Raw genomic sequence first — 27,966 nt, forward strand, 5'->3', positions numbered from 1 at the left:
TCTGTCAGTCATTCATTTACTCACCAATCACAGCGACGGGTTCTAGAGGCCTATAAGGATGGTCCCCTAATGTCGGTGGCGCTAGGTCATGTGACGAAATTGAGTTCACTGTCCTAGCTTTGACGTCTGCGAGTAAGGGTACTGCGCCCCAAAAGAGCCTATAAAAATGCGCTCTGTATATATGCAATGTAACTACGGCTACGCAATTAAGAGCGCTGCGGGACATCTAGCCATGAGAGATATGTCAGCCATCAGCATCAGACTAAGTGCTGCAACTGTAGAAGAAATCACAGAATCAGACTACAAACTGTCGTAGTTGGAGTAAATGAAAAGGGGCAAGTAGCTGCTATAAGAGGAGCGCGGCAGAATAAATGGTGCCAACCCGCACTTAGCTGTACCAAAAGTGGCTTCATCTTGGCCACTGATAACGCTAATGGTCTCGACTCTATGTGACGCTGTATCCGTGATTTTATCGCTGTTATAATATTTGGAAAAGGATGCATAATATTATCTTTTTTATCTGTGCTTGACGTCGAGATCTTCATCATCGACAAATTTATCTTCGAGTCCTTTCCGCCACAATACTATATTACTAATCTTGTACCGAACGACATCGTTTAAGTTACAGTTTAGTGATTGGATTGCCAATTTTCCACCTCAATCATATTTTTCGTTCTTCGTATAATTTTAGTTCATATTCGATAGTTCGTAATCGATTTCCTATTCGTAGCATTGATTGTTTATTTCGTATGCCGTTGTTGCGTGTCTCACACTGGTTGTTTTTTTTAAATGTTGACAAGTGCATATAAATTTGCTGAACAAATCGACGTTTTACGTTGTGTTTATAACACGATAGCATTCATATTCGACTTCACGTGTTTGTGAAAATGTCGAATTTTGAACTGCAAGGAACAAGACTTAGTGGTAACTTAATTTATATCTTTTCCTGCCTGTACTTGGATGGTTTACAACTACAGTTTTAATTTGATATGTGTTATTGTATTATATAAATAATAAAAATAAAAATATGCATGAACCAATTATAAATACATGTGTGATCAACATGGACAATATCAGACAAGTGTTCTTAAATGTACAGCAATGTACAGGTATATGACTTGCCTTGTTTACCAGAACGTTAACCTGTCGGTTTTCGGATTGGTCCGCATTTATATGTTTTAATTGTCATTAAAGAAAATATATATTTAGGCAATTGGTAAAATGCTAATTCTCTTAAAAGAATTTTCCACATGACTTGCTGCTTTGAGCAGCTGCCATGATACTGATTGTTTTCCTTAGCAAGAAGGAAACTTTATTACTGGATTCCCCAAAGATTGTGCCATACATTATGACTGTGAAAGTGTGTGAAGTACATTGTGTTAAGATCAGATCTTAGAGAGGATGGAAAGGCACTTTGCTAGTCAGATTAGTTAACCAATTCCAGAACAACTAGCATGCCGTTCTTTAATATTATTTTTACTTCAGACATTGTTATTTTGCTTTCATTTGGCTTCATATTAAAAGAATGTGTTCCATTTCTTGACAAGCTGATAACAAATTAATCTAATGCATGGTGGCCATTGTGAGAAATTTTCCATACAAAACATTCTATATTAATTTTGTCCCATTCCTTATTTTACTTGACCTCAGTGTGAATCCTCTCTTAATGTTTTGGCTTTTCAACACTTGTGACTATCCCACAAACTCCTTTGTAAAATAAAATTAACATGACATCACATCAGAAGATGAAGTTGTCTCAGAGGCTGAAGTAAATACCATGCCATGGAGTGAAGGGAGTGGGTGAAAAGCTTCACTCATTCTTGTCCTCAGCACTAAATGGAGATAAGCAGTCAAGTTCACATACTGGCCACTTCATCTCCAGGGAAAGAGCCCATCATATCCATTTGGTGGGCCCCAGAGACAGTCTGGATGTTCTGGAAAAGAGAAAATCTGTGCTCTGTTGGGAATCAAACCCTGGTTATCCAGACTATAGCTTGGTCACTAACTGCTCAGTCTGCCCCTGATTCTGACAGCACATCAGGATCAGACATAAATATATCTGTTACATGGATAACTTAAGCCCAGTTTTTATAATATTGTGTGTCCCTTAATGACTACATTAGCTGACAGAATACTAATCTGAAATACTAATCAGATAAATATTTCAGCATTTACCAGTATTGAATTTATGAGCAGATTCTGTTGATATCTATTTTTCAGACAGCAGTGAAGATGAAAGTTCTGTTGTAGAGTCAGAGCCATCAAGGAAGCGACTGCACTCTGAATTTATTCTCGATGGAACGGGTAATATTACAGATACCAAATTTATCCATCAGAACAGTACATATCACCTTCAAAATGACCATGCTTGGTATCAGTACACATCTCAGCTCATCTGCAGATCATGTGTGAAGCTCTCATTAGTCCATTGTGAGTGCCGTTTACGACAGAGCAGTGCATCTTATGTGTTGCCTTTTCTGGTACACCACCTTATTCATGCATCCCCACATAAAAATCTGAAGGGTTTAGGTTAGGAGACCTTGGTGGCCAATTTTATGCACTACCATGACTGATCCATCAGCCAGTGAAACAATCACTGAGGTGCATTTTAACCACATGGCTGTAATGTGAAGGAGCTTCATCATGTTGGAAGTACATACATAGACATGTTGCCAAAGGTAAATTGCAATGACAGCAGCCTGTCTTAGAGAAATCATAGATGTCACCTGCAAGACAGCGTTTGAAGATGAAAAGACCAATAAGACTTGCAGAGAATACTACACCGCACATTGTCACTGAACCAGTGTTGAAAATTACTTTTCACAGTGGCGTGAGGATTAATTTCTGACACGTGAACTATAAAAGTTGTTGATACTGTTGCTGATAAATTGAGCCTTATTACAGAAGAAGATGTATCGATGCAATTGTTGATCAACAATGAGCCAGTTGTAAAATTTTAGCCGTAGAGCATGATCTTCATGTTCAAGGTGCTGAACACACTGTATGTGATGTGGATACGTGCCTTCTTGTTGGTGTGCAGCAACAACAGCAATACTGTTCCCATCTCAGAATCCATATACGTACACCATATCAGCATATTTGGCATGCTGTTAGACACAACAATAAACTGCATTGTTAGTTAGGTTTGATCAGTTACTGTTGGTTCAGTTGTAGGTCACACATATGCATGCTGTAAATTTAGATGTCCTTAGCTGTTAAGAATCAGACCTATGTTCATATGAATGATCTCGGTTATAAATTCCTGAAGTTACGATATTTCTATGTGACTCATGCTGCCAGGTACCTCGATCTACATTCTCAAGGTTTTTGTCTGTTGCGGTGCATGAAAGAAATGGTGTTCCAGCAGAAAATCAAAACACAAAGTGCGCTGCTGTGTCACATTTTGGATACTGCAACCTTTAGAAAAGACAATTGTAATGAACTAACGTGAGCTACACATGTGATCCACAGACAAATCGAGATGTGTATTTAGGCTGAAGATGGTCATTTAAAGTTACTGTAAATCTATGAATGATTAAATGAATAAAATTTTACCAGATACTTGTGGTCATTTCGAATAGTTACTGTAAATTTATTAATAAAGACTTTACCAGTTACTTCTTTGCTTTCTCTTATTTTTTAACAACAATCATCCATAACCCCATAACAATTAAGAATTGGTCCTATTTTCATACAGTTTTTGACTGTAGCGACCTCAGTTATAAACTTATGACTTACGTATGTAGCATAATGGCTCATGAGAAGGTGAAGAACAGAACGAATGCTATGCAGACATATGAGGGAGTGGATGTATAGCTTCACTCACTCTTAATCTCTGACCTAGATGGAGGTGAGCGGTCAGCTTCACATGCTGGCCACTTAATCCCCAGGGAAACAGCCCCTGTCACCCATTGAATAGGAGGCTGGGTGAGCCCCAGAGCCAATCTTGATGTTTTGGAAAAGAGGAGAAATCCTGCTTTGCTGGTAATTGAATTCTTGTCATTCAGTCATAGCCTAGTCACTATATTGAGTGAGCTGCCTCGTCTTTGACAGCACATCTGAATTAGACATAAATATATGTCTCATACATTCCTATCGCTCTCTAAAGTCCAGGATAGACTAGTCTTCACATTATCATGTTCCTTTATCATTACATCAGCTGAATGATTATTTATCTGAAATACTAATCAGATAAATATCAGTTCTGAATTTGTCTATGAATTCATGAAAGATTCTGTTGATTAGTATCTATTTTTCAGAGAGCAGTGAAGATGAAAGTTCTCTTGAGCCTCCGAGGAAGCGCGTGCGTAATTTGGATGGAACAGGTAAAATTACAAACACACAATTTATCCTAGAGAATGGTAAATATTATCTTTAGTGAGCTTAAATTGATATATGTATTGCTGAATTTTTTTAATGATTCAGTTTCTTCAGTTTGGAACGTGAGAGATTTCCCACATCAGTTACACTGGCTGCATGGCATAAGGTGCACATGGCCTTTGACTACTTGAACATTGTTATTGCAGGTTAAAATTCTGCTAGGTACATGAATGTGTGCCAGTATTTTTCTGTCTTATCAACCATTTAAGTGCTACATTCTTATGTAGAAGTTTTGGCCATTTCCGTGCCACCAGTGTTATATGTTACTGTTGAAGCATTTTTGTCCAAATTCTGTAATCTGACATCTTTGGGAGAACTGTAGAATGTTTTAATGGCATAGTACACTTGTCTCATCAGGAAGATATATTTTGAAAATGCTTGTCAGCAGTGTTAAACATGATGGACATAAATAGTGTCAATGATGGCATACATAATCATGTAGTGTTAGCAGCAGTTTAGATTTAAAATCATGAAGTGAAACAGAAATAAGATGTATGCAATGAAACTACATTAATAAAAAAACAAAAATTACAAAGAAGGGCACTTGAGAAACATGTAAAACTGTATCACTTAAAAGTTTTATGTGTTGAAGGAAAGTTGGTGGTGTAGTGTTGTTATACTGTATATTTCTTCTCATTTCATAGTTTTAAAATATGAAAATTCATGTCTTATGAAGTCATGCTGGACATCAGTTGCCATAATTTACTTTTGGGATGAATATGTTTATGTAAAAACGTGTATTGATGTTTGTCATTTGTGGACTTTTATACTCAAGCATGTTCACATCTCACTCAAAAAATAACTAGAATTTTTTTTGGTTTTTATTGAAAATCAGTCAAAAAAATGTGTTTATTCTTTTATATATTTACAAATAAGCTGTGCTGCTGACAAAGTTTGGAACCAAAACTGTATTGTGTAACTTATTTAGGTTATAAAGAAAACGTATTAATTTGTCCCCGACACTGAACCTGTACCACTTCATTCTGTATAAAACCCTGTTCTCACATTAAGTATTGTATGATATACAATACAGTTCTTATATTTAATTGAAAATTGACTACTGTTTGTTAGCAACCTGTATAGGGTTGTAATATATTTTGTTATCTTATTGTCCACATGCTAAGAGAAGTCCGCTGGGAAGTAGGTGCGGGAGAAGACTTTGATCTTACTGCACAAGCACACTCCATCTATTCCTATTTAAAAACAATGTACTCCAGTAGTGCAGTGCATTGTGTATACAAATGGTGCTGTAGAGGTGGACACATGTCTTCTGAACTAGTACAGCTTTGCTGTTTATGCCCACCCCACTCCCAGTGGACTTCCCTTGATGCATGGGCAATAAAATAATTGTTAGTTGTTTTTCTCTTTAAAAGTAACATGCATCGTGCGTGTTCCAGATCGGAGCAGCACAGACCACAGCCTGCCAGTTGATGATTTTCAACTGAGTGATGATGAAGACAGTCCAGTCCAGCATACTGAGACAAATTTAATGGACAACATGGTGAAGCTTGCCAAATCTGAAAGCTTTTTTGACCCCAAGGGTCAGAAGATGATGGTCAGTATCATTAAATGCTGCAGAAGTATTAATCTGAAATAAGTATCAAAATAATTTTCTAACAATTTTCATTGATCTCAAAGTACTTAAATCACATAAATAATATGACCACAAAGATGGAGGCACTATAATTTATAAAAAAAAATTGCTTAGATTGAAGTGACTGTAAATTACAATTTTAAACAGATTTTGTTCTAATTTTGTGGGAAAGCCTTGTATTTTCTACAAAATTTGAGGATGTGATTTACATTTGCTTAGTAATTCATGTCCTTCTCGAAGGTATCACCACCTTGTCGAAGGCAATCTGCCGGGTGAGGAGGCTTGCGTGCTCAAATGACCCTTAGGGCTATGCCGGCCTGAGCTTCGGCTCATGGTAGGGTCACCCAAGCCGGACAGGTCTAAGGAGATGCGCTAGACTAAGAGTGATACCCTGGTCCTCCAGGTTGGGGGTTGGGTGTAGGGCTAACAACCTTTCACCTTTAAAAAAAATATGTGTTACGAAAAAATCAACCAAGCCTCGGATCAGGACGGACTCTTTGGCACGACCACGGCAATTGAAAAAGGACATGAGATTTGGTACCTGGAACATTAGGAGCCTCTATAGGGCTGGGGCACTGAAATCAGTGTGTAGGGAATTAGGGAATTATAAGTTAGACTTAGTGGCAGTGCAGGAAGTGCGATGGGAGGGGGAGGGCACGATCCCAGTGGACAATTTTACATTTTTCTATGGAAAGGGGAATGACAATCATCAGCTAGGGACGGGTTTTTTTGTTCATAGCAGAATTAGGGCAGCAGTTAAGAGAGTAGAATTTGTTAGTGACAGGTTGTCTTACGTAATTTTGGAAGGACGTTGGTGCGACATCATTGTCCTTAATGTTCATGCCCCAACTGAAGACAAAAGCGATGATATCAAGGATAGCTTTTATGAAGAATTGGAATCAGTATTTGATACATTTGGCAAGTATCACATGAAAATTCTGCTAGGAGATTTCAATGCAAAAATTGGGAGGGAGGATGTCTTCAAACCCACAATAGGCAGCGAGAGTCTCCATGCACTTAGTAATGATAATGGCGTCAGAGCAGTGACCTTCGCTACGTCAAAAGATTTAATTGTAAAAAGTACAAAATTTCCACACCGTGATGTTCATAAATACACTTGGACTTCCCCAGATGGCAGAACACACAATCAAATAGATCATGTTTTAGTAGATAAGAGAAGGCAGACAAATGTAATTGATGTGAGATCATTCAGAGGAGCAGATTGCGACACTGATCATTATCTGGTGGTAGCAAAAGTGAGGGAGCGGCTTTCAGTAAGTAGACGAACTAAACAAAATTTTGACACAGAAAGATTTGATTTGAAAAAATTAAGTGAGGGAGAGGCAAAGGAACAATATCAAGTTGAAATTTCGAATAGGTTTCAAATTTTAGAGACAAATGAGGATAATGAAAGTGTGGACATCAACAGGGAGTGGGAAAATGTCAGAAACTGCATCAAAATTTCAGCAAAAGAGAAACTAGGATACTACAGGAGAAAGCAAAATAAACCGTGGTTTGATGAAGAATGTTCAAAATTAATAGATCGAAGGAAGCAAACAAAATTTCAATGGTTGCAGAACCCAAACAAAACAAATGCGGATAATCTATGTAACGTGAGACGTGAGGCTAGTAGAACCTTTAGGACTAAGAAAAGGGAATACCTGAAGGGCAAAATTGCTGAACTTGAGACAAATAATAAGGAAAAAAACATCAGAGACCTGTACAGAGGCATTAATAACTTTAAGAAAGGATATCAACCCCAGACTAATTTGGTAAAGGATGATAGTGGCAATTTGCTTGCAGATCCAATAAAAATTGTGAATAGGTGGAAAAATTTCTTTAGCGAGCTCTTAAATGTTCATAATACTGGTGATATTAGACAGATTAAAATGCATACAGCTGAACTGTTGGTGCCAGAACCTAGCTTAGATGAAGTGGAACTAGCCATTGGGAAGTTGAAAAGTTATAAATCTCCAGGAATTGATCAGATTCCGGCCGAATTAATTAAAGCAGGTGGCAAAGGGTTGCATATGAGGATCCATAAGCTTATTCAGTTAATTTGGGATAAGGAAGAGATGCCACATCAATGGAAGGAATCCATAATTATTCCTATTTATAAGAAGGGGGACAAGACTGAGTGTGGTAATTACCGAGGAATATCGCTGCTATCAACCTCATACAAAATTCTATCCAACATTCTTTTGGCAAGATTAACCCCATATGCGAATGAAACTATTGGGGATCATCAGTGTGGGTTCAGACGAAACAGATCAACGATTGATCAGATCTTTTGCATTCGTCAGATACTAGAGAAAAAATGGGAGTTCGGTGGGACTGTACATCAGTTATTTATAGATTTCAAAAAAGCCTATGACTCTGTGAAGAGAGAAGTGCTATATAATATTCTTATTGAATTTGGTATACCAAAGAAGCTAGTGGGTCTAATAAAAATGTGCTTAAATGAAACCTGCAGCAAAATTCGAGTAGGTAAATATGTATCTGAGACATTCCTCATCAAGAACGGTCTAAAACAAGGAGATGCTTTGTCTCCCTTGCTCTTTAACTTTGCGCTAGAATACGCCATCAGGAAGGTCCAAGGTAGGCAGGAGGGTTTGCAATTGAACGGGACACATCAGCTATTGGCATATGCTGATGATGTTAATTTATTGGGGGACGATATAAATACAATAAAGAGGAACGCAGAAGTTTTACTAGAGGCTGGTAGACAAGTGGGGCTGGAAGTAAATTCAGAAAAAACTAAGTACATGTTAGTATCTCGTCATCAGAAGACAGGCGGGCAAAATTATCTTAGGGTAGCTAATAAATCCTTTGAAAGGGTTACAAAGTTCAAATATTTGGGAACAACAATAACAAATCAAAATGATACTTGTGAGGAAGTTAGGAGGAGACTAAATTCCGGAAATGCTTGCTACTTCTCAGTCCAAAATATTTTGTCTTCCCGTCTGATTTCTAAGAACCTGAAAATTAAAGTATACAAAACAATAATCTTGCCTGTTGTTTTGTATGGGTGCGAAACATGGTCTCTCACTCAGAGGGAGGAACACAGATTGCAGGTGTTTGAGAATCGGGTGTTGAGGAGGATATTTGGGCCTAAGAGGGAAGACGATGGGGCGTGGAGAAAACTGCACAATGACGAGCTTAAAAATCTGTACTGCTCCCCCAGTATTGTGAGGGTGATTAAGTCGAGAAGAGTGAGATGGGCGGGACATGTAGCGCGCATGGATGGGACAAGAGGTGTGCACCGGGTACTGGTTGGGAAACCTGAAGGGAAGAGACCGCTGGGGAGACCTAGACGTAGATGGGAGGATAATCTCAGGCGGGATCTATGGGAGATAGGAGTTGAAGGAAACTGGATGTTGTTGGCCCAGGACAGGGTCCGGTGGAGGGCTTTGGTTAATTCGGTGATGAACCTTCGGGTTCGGTAAGCCATCTAGTTAGTTAGTTAGTTAGTTAGTAATTCATGTTGGTGTAGTAATCCTCTCAATACTCAGGAAATAATTCAACACAGTAATTTGCACATAAATACCCCCAGGCACACCATAAATTTCATCCACCGTCACATGTTTCTAAAGCTGAACCTCCCCACAGCACTTTTAAAGTTTTTATGCATAATAGTTGGTCTTGGTTACTTTGTCTCCTAAAAATCCTGTATAGAAAATAGTTTAACATTTTTAAAAATATTATTTATATTTTTTCCTGCTGTACTACTTGATCAAAAGCCATTATAATTTGATGTGTCTTGCCAGTCTCTACCCTGTCATCATCATCATTGTCATTCAGTAATGTGTCAGCATGTAAACATATACAGACTTTTCACTGTCATTGCTGAATTCAATAAACTTTGTTCTGAATCTGAACTTTCAGACATGGTCTAATACAGCTTATCTGGCCTTCATCTTGGGAACTAAGATTATTATGTGATAGACTTGTGTGATTTTTTGTCAGATGCTTAAAGCGCGATATATTCCATTTATACTGCTGTCTGTTTATTTTATTGTGGGAGTGTTGTGAATTTGTGTTGCTTGATTCTTGCAGGAGCGAATGGGCTACAGGGCGGGTCATGGCTTGGGAAAGCATGGCCAGGGTAGAGTAGATCCAGTAGAGATGTCTCTTCATCGTGGCAGACGAGGTTTGGGTTTACACATAAAAGGACTAGAAGCTGCGACCCTTAAATGGAATAGTAATCTTGAGGTTAGCTATCACTTATTCATAAACATAATAAAGTTACACCATCCACCTTGTTACCTGTAGTGTTATAAATAAAAATATGTGTTGGACTGTATGTCGGTGACGTTTTAAGGACTTGTGTTACGATTCAGTGTTAGTTCTTCTACTGTACCTTCATAATTGTCCAAACAAAATGGTTGTAGTTAAGATATTTAACTAGTACTATATGTTCAGTTATAGGTGAGAACATTTTTTAAGAAAACTTTTGTAATGATTTTTGTTTTAATCATTACTTTCATTTACAGATGTGTAGCTCAGTCATTTTATGTCTGAGCTGATGTTGAGTCTGAGCCTTGGAAAGCTTGCAAGCTCCAAGCTCAGAGTGGGTCGAGTTTAGATCTTGTAGCTATGAAACTGTTTTAAATTATTCTTTGAAGTTAATCTGTGGTGGAAGTACAAAGCATAAACATTTTGAAAAGAAAACAGATTAATTTTACATAATTTATTTACACATCATTCTACACTGCATATGATTTGCTAATAAAAAACTATTTTGTGTTTCTTCGGTTTTAATTCAACTAGTTATACAGCTAACTATACTCTTTATAAGTTCAAGATACTAAACACCCAGGGATCTGCATGGAGGCTTTGATTATGGCGACCAACTAAAGAGCTTTATAACTCAGAGCTTCCATTTGAAAGTTGATTCCTCTCAGCAGGGAGCCAGCAGTTCTGGCATACCACCTGGGAAGCTGACAGTGTCAGCCAACTCAGGGATGTTGAAAAGACAACTGTTCCATGGGCATATCTCATCTGGCAAAGACCAAGTGTCTGGAAGTTACTTGTTCCTCCCAAAATTGTTTGTAAAATTACTGAGTGAATAGAGTAGAAATTGTGCTCAGCTTTGAATTAATCTGAAATCAACACAGCAGTTTTGTGTGGAATATACTTTAACCATTTTTAATAGTAAACTTTTAGAGTTTACATGTATTCTGATTATTTAAAACCATCTATTTGTTTCCAGAAACTGTTTTTTGTTGGATTTACAGTGACTTGGCAACATCTGGTTATGTAGATGAAATGTGACTGATAGCACATTACTTTTCTATTCACTTATGATATCTTACATTACAGGTGATATCAGTTGAAGAAACTGTCTCATGGCTTGAAGACATGTCGCATGAAACTTTGACACAGGATGTACTCCATGCATGGATCAAAGAAGGAAGCAAAAAAGAAACAATTGATGATGAAACAAATTTCTGTGATCCAAATTTACTAAAGAATGTACTTGATTCTAAGGTAAGGAAAAAGGAAAGTATACCAATATTATTTGACTACTTATACGTAAGTACTTACACACTGCTAGTACTGTGTATTCAAAATTATAGTTTACATTCATATTGTTTCATAATATTGAGTGATATGTGGCCCTTTTTTGGTATTTTTTTAATTGTTAATTATTTTTTGTTGATGTATTGTAAACATTTGTCTTGTTGTGGTTTATTGTGTTGTGTAGAAGTACAGTAGTTAAAATATTGGACATGTACTTTTTAGGTGTCCTTCGTGCTGTAACATGAATGAAAAATACCTTAATGGCCTGTCCATGTGTCTGTCTGCCTCATTCTTTATTTTTATTTTTTTCAAAAATTGGTTGGGTCCTATTCTTGCACAGTAGGACCTCAGATCACAGTATGAGAATGATCTTTGGTCATTGTTGGAACATTGTTGCATCATGGAATCATAATGTGTGAGAATAACATATGATGCAACATTACTCCCCACACATCGAATTGCAATGATGACCTGTGTGATCTGTGAAGAACTCCTTTGGAATATTAGTGCACTCTGAACAGTACACCTTTTAAATTTAATAATTTCCATTTATTGATTCTTTTTTTCAGTAGCACATTGTATTAAGGACTGGTAACATAGCGTATAGTTGTGTCTACACAATTTTACCATTTGTAAAATAAACATTGCAAAAATTAGCAAAGTTTAGGAGTGTTGTTAGTGATAGGTCCGCTGGATATTTTGTCTTCAAAACAAGAAATGAAGTTACAGTCTGTTTAACACTTAAAATTTCATAATAAATTATTGTTTTTATGGGTTCTGTATGCCTTTGCATAATATAAGTGTGTTACTATCTGTATCCATTTGCTAATGCCTATTAATATCCTTTTATTTTATGTATCTCGTAAAGCTCTGCGTGTAACGCTTCTCGGTCTGTTGCAGAGTGTGTTTGATAAACTCCAGCCGGAAGAAATGCAAAGGGCTAGAACGAGGTCTAATCCATTTGAAACAATTAGAGGTGCATTCTTTCTGAATCGAGCAGCTATGAAAATGGCTAACATGGACAGAGTTTTTGATTTTATGTTCACGAAACCAAAAGGTGAACACAATGTAAGTATTCCAGCATTATCCATATTTTTGAAGAGATTAGTACCATACAAACTAAAGAGCCACATTCTTTAAACTAATACCTCTTCCTGGGAAGCTGCAAGTTTGAAAACAATTTTGTCATCATGTTAAATTTTATGTATGTTGTCTACAGGTTTGCATTAAATATAAAATTGTAAACTGGGACATACAATCTAAAACTTAATATTCATGTGTATTTATTCCCACCTTTTGTGAGTTTTTGTCTTCTGGCTTTATTCGTGTTTATGAATTTTGTTTTCTACATACTATTCTTTTACGTCCCACGGATGGATGGTGTGGTAATGCCTTTTTATTCTGGCACTTTCACTTTTTAATTTGTCCGGAGATAGAGATTAGCTCTATCTAATGGGCCCAACTGAGTAGGAACCTGAAGACGGAGATAGAGCCCCATCTCCGAAACGTCGTTTTACGTTTTTTACGTTTTATTACTAGACGATGGATAATATCCAAGTAAATTTTTATTCAATTGGGACATACAATTTTTTACATACTTCATACTATGTAGGCTTTGATTCAATCCATATGGAATTTGTTGTAGATACAACGATATTTGGGCAGCTTTCTTTCTGAACACTTCCCATTTTCCCTTGCCAGTCATTAATTCAAATTGGTTCACCAATTGCATAAACATTGTAATTATGATTTACGAGCAGTGTAAATTTATAAGTGGTATGCACAACATAATTTCCAGTTGGCCAGTCACAGTTTTCACTTGTTATGAACACATAGGCAAGCTTATTTGATGGCTTTTGATTATTGTACCTTTGTTATGAACTATTTTTGACCATGCTGGAGCTAGGTGTCAGGCATGACCAGCCAGTACATTTATTATCACCCTTGGTTCTTAGGCAGGATTTCATTTCTGATTCCACATATGGCTCAACTCTTGAGTATAGAACTTCTTGATTTGTATCATTATTTGAGCTGATCAAAGCTTAAATGGTGTAAGTTGAAAACGCAACAGTGTTAACTTATACCTGCATTCCTGTGGCATATAATGTAAGTTTAGAGGTGAAATGGTCCAAGTTATAAATAATTTGACAGTACCACTTAAGCTCTTAGGACATTTGCTATTCCTCACTATTAGAAGTGTTACTGACCTGAGATTTTTTCTCAGCCTCAACATCTCTTTCCACGGTTTACAGTTTTTATTGTTAAAGCTATGAAATTGCATTTTTGTTGGTCTGCATAGTGCTGCCATGTAGTTTGAACAATTTGAAGTTGTCACGGGGCTGTCATGTTAGTGCAAGCTTCATGTTTTGAACATGGTTTTGAACCTGGCAGAATTGAGGATGAACTATGATGTGGGTTGGGATTGCCAGCCTCCAGATTGTGGTTACAATCCAGGGTCTGTCATATATGAAGCAGCAGTTGTAACTTCTACCATTATATTGATTCCATCCAGGATTGTAAGTAGAGTGAAGGTGTTATCAGTTGATTCTTGATATTACAGGAAGAAGTGGTAGGTCCCAGTGACTTACTGTACTTTGCAGATGTATGTGCAGGCCCAGGTGGTTTCTCAGAATATGTTCTGTGGCGCCGATCCTGGAAGGCAAAGGGATTTGGATTTACTCTTAAACATGAGAATGATTTTCGCCTACAGGATTTTTATGCTGGTCCATGTGAAACATTTGAACCGCATTATGGTCAGTATGTTACCTTTGGTGCTTGTAAGTTGTGATAGCACAGTACAGAGTGATACTTAAGCACATGTCTCTTACACCAGCTGATTTGTGTAGTGCAGTGTCATTAGGATAAGATTTATTTTTTAGCGTGTATGCTTTCTATATAGCTAATAGTCACTGTCATTTATTTATAGCCATATTAAACTACAAATTTCTTATTCAATGCTGTAGGATAAACATAATTATCTTTATTTATGACGTGTTACATAAAATTAAGAATTTGGCTGCCTGCTGTGAAGGTTGTATTGTAGTAATGCAGTATAAATGAATAAATCCTACAAAATGCAAATTTTACCTTTCAGAATATTAAAAATTCTATACAGTTTGAAAATAATGAATATGAATATGATTCTCTTTGTTGTATTGCTAGATATGAGATGCATCAAGGTTACTGTGCCTTGATTTTAGTTTTCAATAATTTCTTCTTGCTAGATTTTAATGGGTTGAATTTTGGATTATTTAATGACACTTTATCAACTGCAGAAGTTTCACAGTGTTGAATGGTTACATGAATGGTGAACTGGAAAGGGTGTGGAATTCAGCAGTAATGGCTTAGAGAATGCTTTGGAAAACCTCAGGATTGTCAGCCTCTGTGACAAGATTCGAACACAGGACCTCCTGAAATGAAGCAGGAGTGCTAGCCACACAACTGTTACATTCACTTTACTAGATTGTGACTTTAAAAACTTGGTAGAATTGCAGCACATATAGTTTTTTGTCCTGGTTAATGATTTTATAATGAACAGAAGCGCACTATCCTAAGTATTGTTCTGTGAAATATAAACAGAATCTCACCTTATATAATTCTGAATAGTGATGTCTTAGCATAAGACAAAATTACTTACCACATCTGAGGTTAGGATAATAATCATATGTTCTTTCCCTTTGGAAATTAGGAGAACAGCCAATTGGAAAAAGTGGAATGTATAATATTAATATTGGTCTCATAAGTTATATCTCATTCCAGAGAAATTCACAGCCATTTACTCTAATTAGGAATGCAAAACTCGATTTTTACAAGTTCTTCCTGCTTTTTCAATTTAGTCCTTAGATCAGTGTAAAAGAAGCATGTCTTGATATTTCTGAAGCTGACTGTTCTATGCTGTTTAAAAAAATCCACAGATTCTGTGTAATATTTGTGCCCTAATTTCAGAATCACCTGGAAACTGGGTATCCTGATGGAGGTTTTTGTAATTTTTCTTAGTTCTTCATGCCTTCAAATGGGCCATGACTGCTACCAAATCTTCCCTCTTCACCATTCTTGACTGTCTTGACATCTTGTGCAGTGCTGTGTAACTTATTAAATTGAAACAACATAACTAATTAATTAATAATTATAATCGTACATTCATTTCAGGGTAAAAGTGTGTATATACTGTGACTACTTTGCTCATGAATACAAGACTTAACTTTGTTTCTGAAGTTTTCATATTCCTTGCAGGCCATAATGGGGTGGATGGAGATGGAGATATCTATAAACCTGATAACATAACAGATTTTTCAAAGTTTGTAATGGATCACACTCACAACATAGGTGTACATTTTATGATGGCTGATGGTGTAAGTAGAGCATAGTATATTATACATTGCAGCACACTTAACGCATTTAATAAGGCCTAAACATGTTGACTTTTGTTTTGCATGTGATGTATGTGTGATGGTGGTGGTACTAAGTAGGATTTGAGGTTTTCATGATCAGTCTGAAGATTGCTGTCTTCTGGGTTGTTGCGCCGTGTAGTCTGGTAGATGTTTACCGACATTTCAGAGGTCCTTACTGCCTCAACCATCAGGGCGATGAATCAAAATCTTTGTGGTGGTACTATTTTATTTTAGTGTTAAAAGCAAGTCCCATCAAGTCTGCATGGGTCTGTGATGTTAGGTAGTTAGCCCACTGTATAATTTTAACTAATTCTGTGATACATTGTGTGTTCCTGGATTAGTTCATAGTCCTTAACCTCATAAATTCTTAAGTTTTCTTATGTGTTTAACCACATTGATACAGAGTAGAAATGTCTTGAAGACTGTCTTTGCCAATACACTCACACATGCACACACAAACTTCATGAATCCAGAAGTTAGTCATACCAAGGATATGGAATAAGTCATGAAGTACAAAACATGTACATGAGTGCAATCTAAAATATTGGTGAAGTTTTACAAATGATAAAGGTTTGGCAAAAATATTAAAGTGTTACTTAATTCAGTGCTCTACAGCAGCATGTATAAGTACAAGACCCCTAAAAGGATTATGAGTCCTCTTTGGGTATAGAAATTAATTAACAGAATAAAAGGTGTGTGACTGTTTTAATTCTGCTTTAAATGTCTCCTTTTTATCCAAAATAGTTTTGAGACTAGGTGGTAGACTGTAGATGATTTTGGTGGCAGCTTTGTGAAAGCATGAATGGCTGGAAGTTGGTCTATGAAGATGGTTATTATTCCTTGTGTTAATACTGTGTAATTTAATTTGTATGAAATGTTCTAGGTTGTATATGAAAGTATATATTTGCAAAGGAAGAGGTAATGTTTCTGTGTATATCGACCAAATTGTATATCTTATTATAGGGTGCATGGCAGAGTTATTATCCTGCAGGCAGCAAACACCTCAGAAACATCGGTAAACTTCTACCAGACTACATGATGCAAGATCCCAGAAGACATTCATTTTCATACTCGCTACGAGAACCTGAAATATCAACTTTTTAATTTGATGTTCCATTACAGAACTGTACTTGCAAAATACAGAGTTTTATTAATTTTTCTAAACACATGACATGCTATTATATAATGGGAATCTGTTTCGCAGGGTTTCTCAGTAGACGGAAAAGAAAACATCCAGGAGATATTGTCAAAACAGCTATACTTGTGCCAGTTCCTGGTAGCCTTGTTAATTGTGAGAAAAGGTAAACAGATGTTCTTGTTAAATTTTTGGATGCATTTGAGTCACAATGAAATAACTATTACGTTCATTTTGGAGGAAATTCTGTCATAGAATGTATGTCCAGAGGCATTAAAGCTAGCAACCTAATTACTAGACTCCATGTTCTTTAAACAGCAACCAATTTCATATTACTTTCACAATAATACTTACTGATACTAGTAATAATGTAATGGAAATAATAGTAAGAAGGTAGAAACTGAAGGTGAAATAAACTTTATTGCTGTTCTTAGTAACATGTCATGAAGGCATAAGGGATATGGAGGACCATAGAATCTCAGTCCTGGAATGAGAAAAACTCTTGGCATATATTGGAGAGGATACTGAATGGTCTGTAGATCTATTTTGCATGTAGTGATAAACAGAAAAATGTCATTGGCCTTATCAAGGGCATAGTAGTACTTTTGAATATTTAAGTATATATTAATTCTGGATAAAAGTTTACTGTTGACATTTTTTGGCTATACCTAGCATGTGCACTTCACAAAGAAATCATGCGTTGCTAGATAGATCCACCATCAATAAAATGCTTGTGGCTGTAGCTGTTCAGTCAGCATTTCTATGTAAAACAGCCGTATTTGCACCCATCACTTTCTCAAATTGGGTGTAAGACACATACAATATATCTGAATAGGAATGCAATATTTTTGTTATATTCACTGACACTGCTTTTTAACCAAGTATTGTCAAATTTCTTTGCAGGTGGTAACTTTGTGTGCAAACTGTTTGACCTGTTCACTCCATTCAGTGTGGGATTGGTGTACCTCATGTACAAATCGTTTCAGAGGATTAGTATCCACAAACCTAATACAAGCCGCCCGGCAAATTCCGAAAGGTAAATATTTGCTTTTTGGACAGGCATGTGAACAGTTATAAAGTGTAACTGTTTTTGAATGAATAATTATTTCTGAATTAAATAGTCAAATTAATTTCTCACATAGCAACACTTGCAGTTTCGCTGCTTCTCATAAACCAAGTAGATTTTGTCAGCAGTAAAATATTTTAGTTTAATTGGTAGATACCTAGATACAGTTTTGGTTTGGCAACTAGTTTGGATGGTTTTCTTATGTCTCAGTTCATTGTCCATAATCATCTTCCCTGATGCTAAGTAACCTCTCTGCTGATAGATTATTGTGTTATTTAAAAGTAGTCTGTGAGCCAAACCCGTGTCCTTACAAGAAATTGCAATTGTCAGGTAAAATATTCCTGGTGCTTAAGTACCACACCATCAGGGCATTATGGGAATATGTAGTTATAGCTCCAGGCATTATAGACATTGGTGAGTGGTCAGCTTCATGCTGTGACCACTCTGTCCCCCTGGTATACATTACATAGGAAGTTAGGTGAGTCCCAAAGCTGGTTTGTGTGTGGTTGTAAAGAGTAACCTCTGCCTATGGTAAGAGTTTAACTGTAGCCTCCAGCCTGTAACCAGTCACTTCACTGACATAATGGCTTGCAGTAATATACTTTAATAGAGCTCACGATTGTTTTCTTCCCTCCCAGTGACAATTAATAGTCATATCCCATTTGACAATACAAAACCTCTGTAGTTCATACATTGTCTTAGATTCATGGTCGCTAGAAGTCATATTTTGATTTGATTTTCATACTACAGAAATTTGTTATAACCAACTACTAAAGAACTGATGGCTGAGGAATAGTGTGAATTCTGTAAGGGTATATCCTGTACATATACTGCTTTAATTTAAAACAGATATTGGAGAAAAGGAGACAGTTTATCATGTCTGTATCTGCTGTTTTTAATTATGAACAAATTTACAATGGAGCTGATTGCGGAATATCATAGCAAGTATCTAGAAAGCCATGAAATACCAACAGAACCAGTAACTGATATAATGTCTCTATATGGAAAAATTAATGTTGCTTTAATAACTAATCAGGTAAAAGTTGTCCATACCCTCATTTACATTAATATAGGCCTTTATCAGGATTGTGGCCTGGCCATGTTATTATTTGATGTGTATATTAATAAAAAGAGCTGGTATAGCTCAGTCAGTGTAGTGACTAGCTACAGGCTGGACGACTGGGGTTCGATTCCCAACGAGGACAGAGGATTTTTCCTTTAGCCTCTGTGTCCAGACCTGCTGTTTCGGATCATGAAACTTTACAGTGATTCAAGGGCTGTCAGGAAAACATCAATGGAAAATGTATGTTTCAGACATAACATCTGTGGTTGTGTAATATTGGTCAGTAGTAAGTTTATGAAAGATTAAAAATAGTAGTCAGAGCATTAGAATATGAAGCTGCTTAAAAATACATTATTAGATGAAGCCTAAATGCTTTGTTTGAATCAATATATCAGTAGCAGATATTTATAGGATTTGTGGTTTTCATGGTGGAGAGTCTGAAGATGGTCGAATTCTGGGTTGTTGCACCGTGTAGTCTGATGTACTTCTACCAGACTGCATGGCGCAACAACCTAGAAGGCAGCCATTTTCAGTAGCAGATATTTATTTGAACAACTGAATCATGAACCATGTTTTAGTGTCTTTTGGTCCATGTTGATCCAGGTGACCAAAGAGAGATAAATTTACATAACATGACCTGGGTCATTTCTGGTGCTAAAAGTAGTGTAAAGCAAAGTTGTCCCTGGTACTTATTAAACAAACCTCACATGACATGGAGTTGGTCCTTTTCTGTCTTCTCCAAAGGGCAAAATGTTTTGCAGCCACTGTAACATCACAATATGTTACAGGTACATAATTTGCCAATGGAAGCGAGAAGACTGTAAGGATATTGCTGACTACTTGTATCATGTAAATGAGTTGCTGTGCAAATTTAGTTCAGCTTCAAATTCAAACAGGGATATTGTGGAGGTGGTACCCCTTGAAGTTCTAACCTCCGATGATAATTTCTTTAACTACATAGTATGTTCAAATAACAGGTAAGCTAGATATTGTTTAAATTGAATTTTATATGGGCTTCTCTTTGTGATTTAAAGCAAAATATGCATTACTTCCAAACTAAATTCATCCAATTCTAAAGGGTTCTGACAATGGTGGATTACGCTTAAAATTATTCACTATCTAGACTGACTTGGTACCTCACCCCTGAAGACGGAAACAGACCCAGTTTTCAAAACGTCATGGTTTCTTCTTTTAAACAAGGATGATGGAAAAAGTCAAAATAGTGAATAATTTTAAGTGTAAATTTATCCAGGTTCACATCTTTACAACCTAGATTTGGAAATTCTGTTTTAATGTTGTCCTCCCATCTAAGCCTAGATACTGTAAGTGAATTTCAATAAGAATTTATAAGCAGTATTAGTATTCATTTCGTGTTTGAACCATGCTTCCTACATGATCTTGTCTTTCTGTATTATTTTGTATTATAAAAGGTGCATTGTATGGTCTGGCAACCATAATTAAATGAGAATAGAATAAGTCAACTTGAAAAAGGCCAGCAGTTTAGAGTCATGGAATACCTGATTGTTCTTGACCATGAAGTGAGTTTGGTATTAGGATATAAATGTTAATTGCCCTTTCACTACTATGTACTGTTAATTTAATGTAAAACTGGCATGGGTATTGAAGTATATCAGTTTATGTTACATCGTATGTGAACATTAATTAGTATTATTTTTCACAGCCTGGGAGAGCGACAAGTTGTGAATCTAGTGAAGATAGCTGCATTCTGTCGGGATACTAATCTAGTCGAGACACAGCAAGCAGAGATGAAGCGTCAGTGTTTAAGTTACTGGGAAGTGCCTGACAAAGTGCGAACTGCTCCCCCCAGAGTTGCTCCTGAAACAAAGTGTGATGATATTCTCAAGAAAATCAAAGCTGGTCCTTCAGGTGGGAGAGAATTTTTGTGTTAACCATTAGAGGCCAGTCTCAGAAGATCTGAATATAGAGAAAATGCTATGGATTTTTTTTTTTAAAATTGCAATATCAACAAATAATTCTTATTACTGCAATTTCTGTGCTGCAAGACTAATTTCAAAGGCAGTTGTAGATTAAATTCTGTTTATGGTGGATATTTGCTACTTAATGATATTTTTGAAGCTGTTATTAGTTATATTGAAAACAATATGTCAGTCCCAGCAGTTATACATTTTTGTGACACTGCATTTATGTTCGACATTATCCATGGCATTAGCCATTTTGTCCTGCTTTGCTGTTTTAAGGAAAGGAAGTAGTCATACATAATCACCATGTTGTTTGTATGTGTCCATGTATTACCACATTCAATTTTAAACCAGTTGTTAGATTTTCATGAAACATGATACGAATTTTGTGCATTGGAGGCCACATCAGCCTCATGATTCTCAAGTATCAGTACCAGTCACCTGAAAAGGATGGTAGAGCAAACTCTTTAAATGCTGTTAATATCAAATTTACTCATGTAACAAACAATAAAAAATATAGTTACGAGGCAAGGAAAGAGTCATTGTCACAAACCTTTAAAGAAGCAATTTTCTTATTCTTGTTAATGACTATGGCACTTGTTTTAGGGCTTCTGTCTGCGAAGGAGTCTGAGTTGGGACCTGAAATTCTTGAACATGTCTTCAAATCAGTGTATGATTGGCACTGCATTGTTCTAGGAAGCTCTCGGGACAAGAAGGACTGTTCATTTTACCTCGGTAAAACAGTTGAAAACATTTTATGTGACGTCTCATTCCATATTAAGTTTAATGGTTCTTAACCCCATGATAACATCAAACATAGGTTTTAGTTTTGTCTCCAGCAGTAATAGTTTGTTTTATGAATCACTGTGTAACTAATATTACAAAGTATACATTCATATAAGCTATAATTACTATATGAGGAGTGGAAAAGAGGGAAATGGAAATTGAGTAAACAGTTGCAAAATGTGGTTTACTCATGCAGATCAGCGCTGACTGTGATATGTTCTGGATAGAGACAGGAGATGTAGGTAAAAAGGTGTTAATTTTATTTTTGATGTTGGTGTTCTGGGTAGTAATGTCATGTGGACTTGTAGGTAGATACCAATGGGAGGATCATACTGCTTCCATCTGCAAGTTCACACTGTTATTACCCAGAAGATGAACATCAACCTCTTTACTGATGTGAGAATTTCAAATTGCGTACTTAATTTTGTTGTTTTCTACTGCATTTGATCTGTATTTTCTCCTTAGGCATTTCTAGAATAGGTCCTGGCTAATTGGTAAAATTTTTCTGCATTTTTATTCTTTTGTTATTTCTTCTTTAACCCTTCCAGTAATCATCAAAAATACCAAAAAATTTTTGAAGAAACATATTTTTGTACGCTAAACATTACAAACATATAAACATGCCTAACTTTTATGTTTTATTTGTGAACATTATTGTGCAGAGAATCTACACTAGTGGCCGTATGTACAGAAATGTATTACTGTAATTTATTAATACATAATTTCTGTTAGCCTTACTAATTTACTCCATGGAGTAGTCCTTACAACAGGTTAATAATCATTCAGCTTGTCAAGAAAGTTCTGTGGAACCTGGAGTTTTACAAGAGCCCACCACTGGACCCTGTCCTGTGTCATTTTAATCGAGTTCATATCTTCACACCTTTTGCTTTTGATATTATCCTGTCATCTACTGTTAGGTACCCTAGGTTATTCCTTCCCTTTAGGTTAGCTTTACTATATAAATTTAAATATCTGAAGAAAGGTGAGAATCATAAAGTTCTTCTCAGAACTTCGTATTTCATTGTGTTTTTGTTTGTTTTGTGGTCATCTGCATAATCATCAGGGTTTGAAACTTTTCGGTTAGGTTCTGTTTTATTAGAATAACAAATTACTGGTCTTTTCTTTTTAAGATTTGTCATGTCATCTGGTTACTTACAGGTTTGGGGCGCAACAGAGTGTTCAGGCTTGATGGCAATCGGTGGCTCAAAGTAGATCACCTGGAACTGAGTCCAGATACACTTCTGTATGGAGAAATAGTGATGGAACTCAGGGGTGAAGGCAGGTCACAGTGCAAGTTCACAACACTGCACATCATTGATGCCATCTTTCTTGGAGGCATAGATATATCAGGAGAACATCTCACATTAAGGTATATTCATTGGTGACTCATGCCTAGGTAGCATATCTGTTTTCACTGTCCAGAGGGCTGTTAATCAAATCCTGAAATAGGTGTTCTTGAGAGGTGTTCATCTTCCAGTTTTGTATTGTTTCCTTCATTTTTCTTTGTATCGTTTCGTATGTTTGAATATTAACTTGGAATATTTAAGTGTGTTTCATAAAACACAGTAACACTTATTAGCTTTATTATCTGTCCACCATTTTATTTCTAAGAGAAATGTTCTAGACACAGTCAGTTTTAAGATATCGATAAAAGAGAAGATCGGTAAAATTAATTGAGCAGATTCAGTTTGGGTTCACATTAAAGAGTTAAGACTTTCACTGCATGTGGTTCCTCAAACTGGTACTAAAATAAAGAAAATAAATTTAATTTTAATATGATTTGCTATCTGAATATCATAATAAAATTAATTTAAAAAATATTATTTTTGAATGTGTTTGTTATCAGTAAATTTGTTTTAAAAAGTTAATGAGAAAAGTTTGGAATTTTCAGAAACAAACTGTGCTCCCAGTTTGCAGAAGCCCTTAACAAGGATAGCAGGTTAGACCTCACATCTATCCATGTGAAGAAGCTGTATGACCTGGAATTTGTTGAGGAAATATTTGACAAGTATGTAATACACTTAAATAGTATCATCACATGATGGTCTGTTGGTTAGTTCACTGAATTTTTCAGATATATTGGAGCGTGTGTCTGATTTCTACCAGATGTTATCTGTGGTGGTTTTCTGTAAATTCACCAGCTGGTGTAGAATCATGTGACATTAATAATTAGTGGTTTAATTTTGATGTGTGAACAGTTTATCAAATTGGTAACAGAGAGTCTTCAGCTACTACCATGTGGCATTTCTGCATGTGTATTCCCTTCAGTCTCATGACATTTGCATTGGCACTGCCACCTTTTATTTGATAATTTGTCTGAGAAATGGGGCAATTATTATTTATGAACTTGGAAACTGGAAAACATTTTCTGTAATTATCATTCCATCTGAGATATTACTTCTCGAAGACCTGTTAGTACACATTGGTTAAGACCCAGTATTTATGTGGGACTAGTGTTACTCTCACATTGCAGATTTGTGTGTCTATCATGTTACTGGTTGTGGTTATGTTTTATAATAGATATTTGTAATCATTAGGATTGCTGGTCACAATGATTAATTCTGTTGGAGCAGTTTAAACTTCTCCTTCCCCCTCAAAGGAGTATTAGTGCATTAATGAGTAGAAGAAATGTATTTTACCTAGAATAAGACACAGTTTTGTTATTATGTTAATAGTCATAAAACCTTTTCTTTGCATAGGTTAAATCAACGAATGATCAAAGGAACAGGAGGCAGTTATCGCCTGGCATATGAAACTGGTGACAGATTCTTCTTACCACATGGACTGATGTTCTTGAAGGCAACTCAGGGTATGATAAAACATATTCAAGAAGCTGTGTGTTCATTTAACATAACTTGTTATTTAGTGAATAAAATGCAACTGTTTGTTGTATACAGTGAATGTGTGTATCTTATGAATTCCTCCACACCGAACAGTTGAGTGGTTAGCTCTGCTGCTTCTTGTTCGGGAGGTTCCTGGTTCAAATCTTGGCCTGGAGACCAGTTATCCTGACTGTGGTTTTTCATGGTTTACCTCTTTTCCTCCAGGCATATGCCTGGATTGCACCTTAAATTAGGCTGTGACCACTTCCTTCTGCATCCTTTACAGTTCGTTACTCCCTGTCATCTGACATTATATGTTCTAGATACTGAAAGCATTGTTAATTAAACTATAAAGAAATAAGTTCCTCTGCATGAATATGGAAGAAGTAGTGGTGCATATATAGGCCGCCATTAGCATTTTTGTCACCATGCAAATGTTTTTCAGTCAGTGTAGTTTGTGATTCATATGCTTGCTTGTGACGCCATTTATTTCCAGAAATTATCCCTTTCACATTTCAAGTCAGTCCTGGTTGCAACTGCATGTTTTATTAACTGCACTAGCGCAAGTAAAGTGTGTATAATTACTATGGAATCTTTTTGCAACATAATTTAGTTTTTTGAATTTGCAGAACATAACTTTAATAGAGAAACAGAAGGGAAGTGTGATGTCAGTGGAAAACATGAGAACTTGCAGACATGGGAAGCTCTCTCATGAAGACAGGCATAACTCTCTTGTTGCAAGACATCAGACCTCAGTATATTTTTCATATTAGTAATCAATGTATGATGTGATCTGTCTTTCAGAACCTTGGATGAGGCACATGAGCCGTAGTACTCATCTTCACTATTATTTTAGTCCGTTCAAAAAGGATTCTAAATTTGACAAAGATCGCCCCAAAGAAGCATGTTCCAGTACCTTGTAAGTAGATAGTTGTAACTCTTTAATTGAAAACCAGAATTTACACTCAGGCTGTAGATGCTGCCTGCACTTGTGTTAGCCAGAGCACACACTTAAGAGTTTACTAACAGATTATGAAATTTTTTTAACTGTATTATTGCATTAACTGAAATGTTTTTGAATCATGTACTGGACTGCCATGATGATTGGTCTAGTCAACTGTAAATTATTATGAATGCCTTCACCTTTGTGAGTGTCAAAGCTTAAAGAATGTGGGGAGTAGCAGAATCTTTCTGTGATTCAGAGTCTAAATTAAGCTTTAATCTTTTATCAGCCTTTATTTTCATTATTCTGTAGTTGGGAGTCAACAAAATCCCACTTCCATCTCTTTAACTTCTTTGTCAGGAGGATGCTAGAATACTCCAAAGACCACAACTGTAATAATGGAAATGAGCAAAGAATTGAAACACAAGAACTGATAAATTGGACTCCATCGGCAGACGTTACTTAGTCTTATTTATGTTTATGACCCACATGTTGTGAAGAAATTCATTTCAATTTTTGACATTGCAGGAATTGTTTTAAGAATCGACATATCTGGTGGTGGGAACAAGGTGTCAAAGTTCATGATTCCCACACAGCAGAACAAGGTAAACTGCAGAGGGACCAGCTTTTATCTTTTGTCCACAGGAAGTGCATCCACAGAACAGAAATGAGATGAGACGAGTATCAAGTGACAGTTTAACAGATAGCAAGTCGTTTGTTTTTTGAATCATGCCTACACAAATATTACAACAGAAATCATTGCATGTGGTGGCACATTCATTGTTTTAGAAAGTATTTAACAGGCCCACAGAGTTCTACTTGTGGGTGAGTATTTTAAGTAATGTCATCAAGGAATCATATAATTTCAGATATATTACAATAACTCCTTCCATTAATGTTGTATTCAGAAATACTGGGAACAGCACCAATGTTATAGTTGGCAGGACCAGTTGTTCTAGATGTCTGTACAGTCTAAAATTTGACTGTAGGCGTGTTTTGATTAAATATGGTATTGAATATATACATAAAATTTTTCTAGCAGATTTTCTGTTTTGCCACATTAATTTGTCATTGTTGCCAACATACAGTATGATGGAAGGAATGTCAAACTGCCATAGTACTACAACCAGTCATGATATGTATAGTAGATCCTTACTGATTATCCCATCAGTAACTTTGTGTCTTAAATAAATGGCAGTTGTTTAGGGACTGGGACCTTATGGTAGTCACTGGAGTTCAACAGGTGGACTCTCAAATGGTAGTGCCAAATGAAAAAAAAGTATCTTGTTTTTCAAGTTCATAATGATTTGTCTGATTCTGATGAAATTTAACTCGGTTAACCTCTACTAAAAATTATCAGCACTGATGCTAAATGTACTGTTACAGCAGACATGCCCATCCGTGATATACTGAAAGTTTTTGAACCTTCTTTACTTGAAATTTTGTTAAATCGGTGGTTCCTATACTTTTTTCCATTGACAGAGCACTTGGACATAATGGTGCTGTCTGCAGAACATGGCACAAATGTGTTTTTTTGTTATCCTTCAAATTAGGAACAATGTTACTAGTGATAAATATGGTGTGCTATACTTCTGAACAAATTAGAATAATTATCATTTAATTTTGAATTGGATAAGGACTACCATTCCTCCCTTTAAATTGTTGAACACCTTGTTCCAACTCATGGAACACCAGTGTTCTGAGGGAGCATAGTTTGGGAATCACTGCACTAAATGATGATCAATTTTCTGTTCAGCAGTGAATGTTGCATTAGATTTTTGCACTACTGGATAGTTCCTAATATATAAAGTTGCCATTTAAGGCCTTTCTATTTCCCTTTAACCATATATGTTTACGCAGACTTCAGTCATATAATATGGGCCAACAAAAACATTACTAGAATTTTTCATTTGCCTTAGTTGGTATCTGTATATCCTGCTCTAGTGCTTCAGTACCCTTTTGGTATGCAAGATGTGATTTTTCTGTCTCATGTGAATAAATTAATTGATTACCATGTTTCCATCTTCTCTGCTGTCACATTTTCTGTTTGTTATACTACAGTTGTAATTGGGTTTTAATTGTTCACTTTCAATATAATTATACCATAGTATAAAGATACAGTATTTGAAATATCCAAGAGTTTTTTTTTTTAATGAACATTGCAAACAATTTTCCGTATTGCATTCTACAGAGTTTTTGGTTTTGTTTACTGTTCATTCAGGTGAAAGCTGGGTAGAGATGTTCAGAGATTGCATCCTGCCATTTAGAAGTTAAGTTTGTTTCTTTTCCTGTCTCTTTGTGAATAAACATTAATGTAAAAACA

The 27,966-nt window shown here is 36.1% G+C and overlaps 1 protein-coding gene across 1 annotated transcript; it reads left to right on the plus strand.

Moving 5' to 3' along the window:
- Nucleotides 1–449: 449 nt before the first annotated feature.
- On the plus strand, nt 450–27,966 carry Cmtr1 (Cap methyltransferase 1). The gene is made up of 19 exons (XM_022072144.2): nt 450–924; nt 2,221–2,304; nt 4,260–4,325; nt 5,778–5,935; nt 10,031–10,186; nt 11,297–11,464; nt 12,398–12,565; nt 14,058–14,250; nt 15,731–15,849; nt 17,093–17,189; nt 17,927–18,059; nt 19,941–20,129; nt 20,834–21,039; nt 21,699–21,827; nt 23,037–23,247; nt 23,770–23,886; nt 24,578–24,687; nt 25,505–25,619; nt 26,172–27,966. The coding sequence occupies exons 1-19, from the start codon at nt 888–890 to the stop codon at nt 26,317–26,319; spliced, it is 2,604 nt and encodes an 867-aa protein (XP_021927836.1). The 5' UTR covers nt 450–887; the 3' UTR covers nt 26,320–27,966.

Source organism: Zootermopsis nevadensis, unplaced genomic scaffold (assembly GCF_977971745.1).
Source record: "Zootermopsis nevadensis isolate Lab colony 2312 unplaced genomic scaffold, Znev_1.0 Znev_ptg000061l, whole genome shotgun sequence".
In the NCBI taxonomy this organism is placed as follows: domain Eukaryota; kingdom Metazoa; phylum Arthropoda; class Insecta; order Blattodea; family Termopsidae; genus Zootermopsis; species Zootermopsis nevadensis.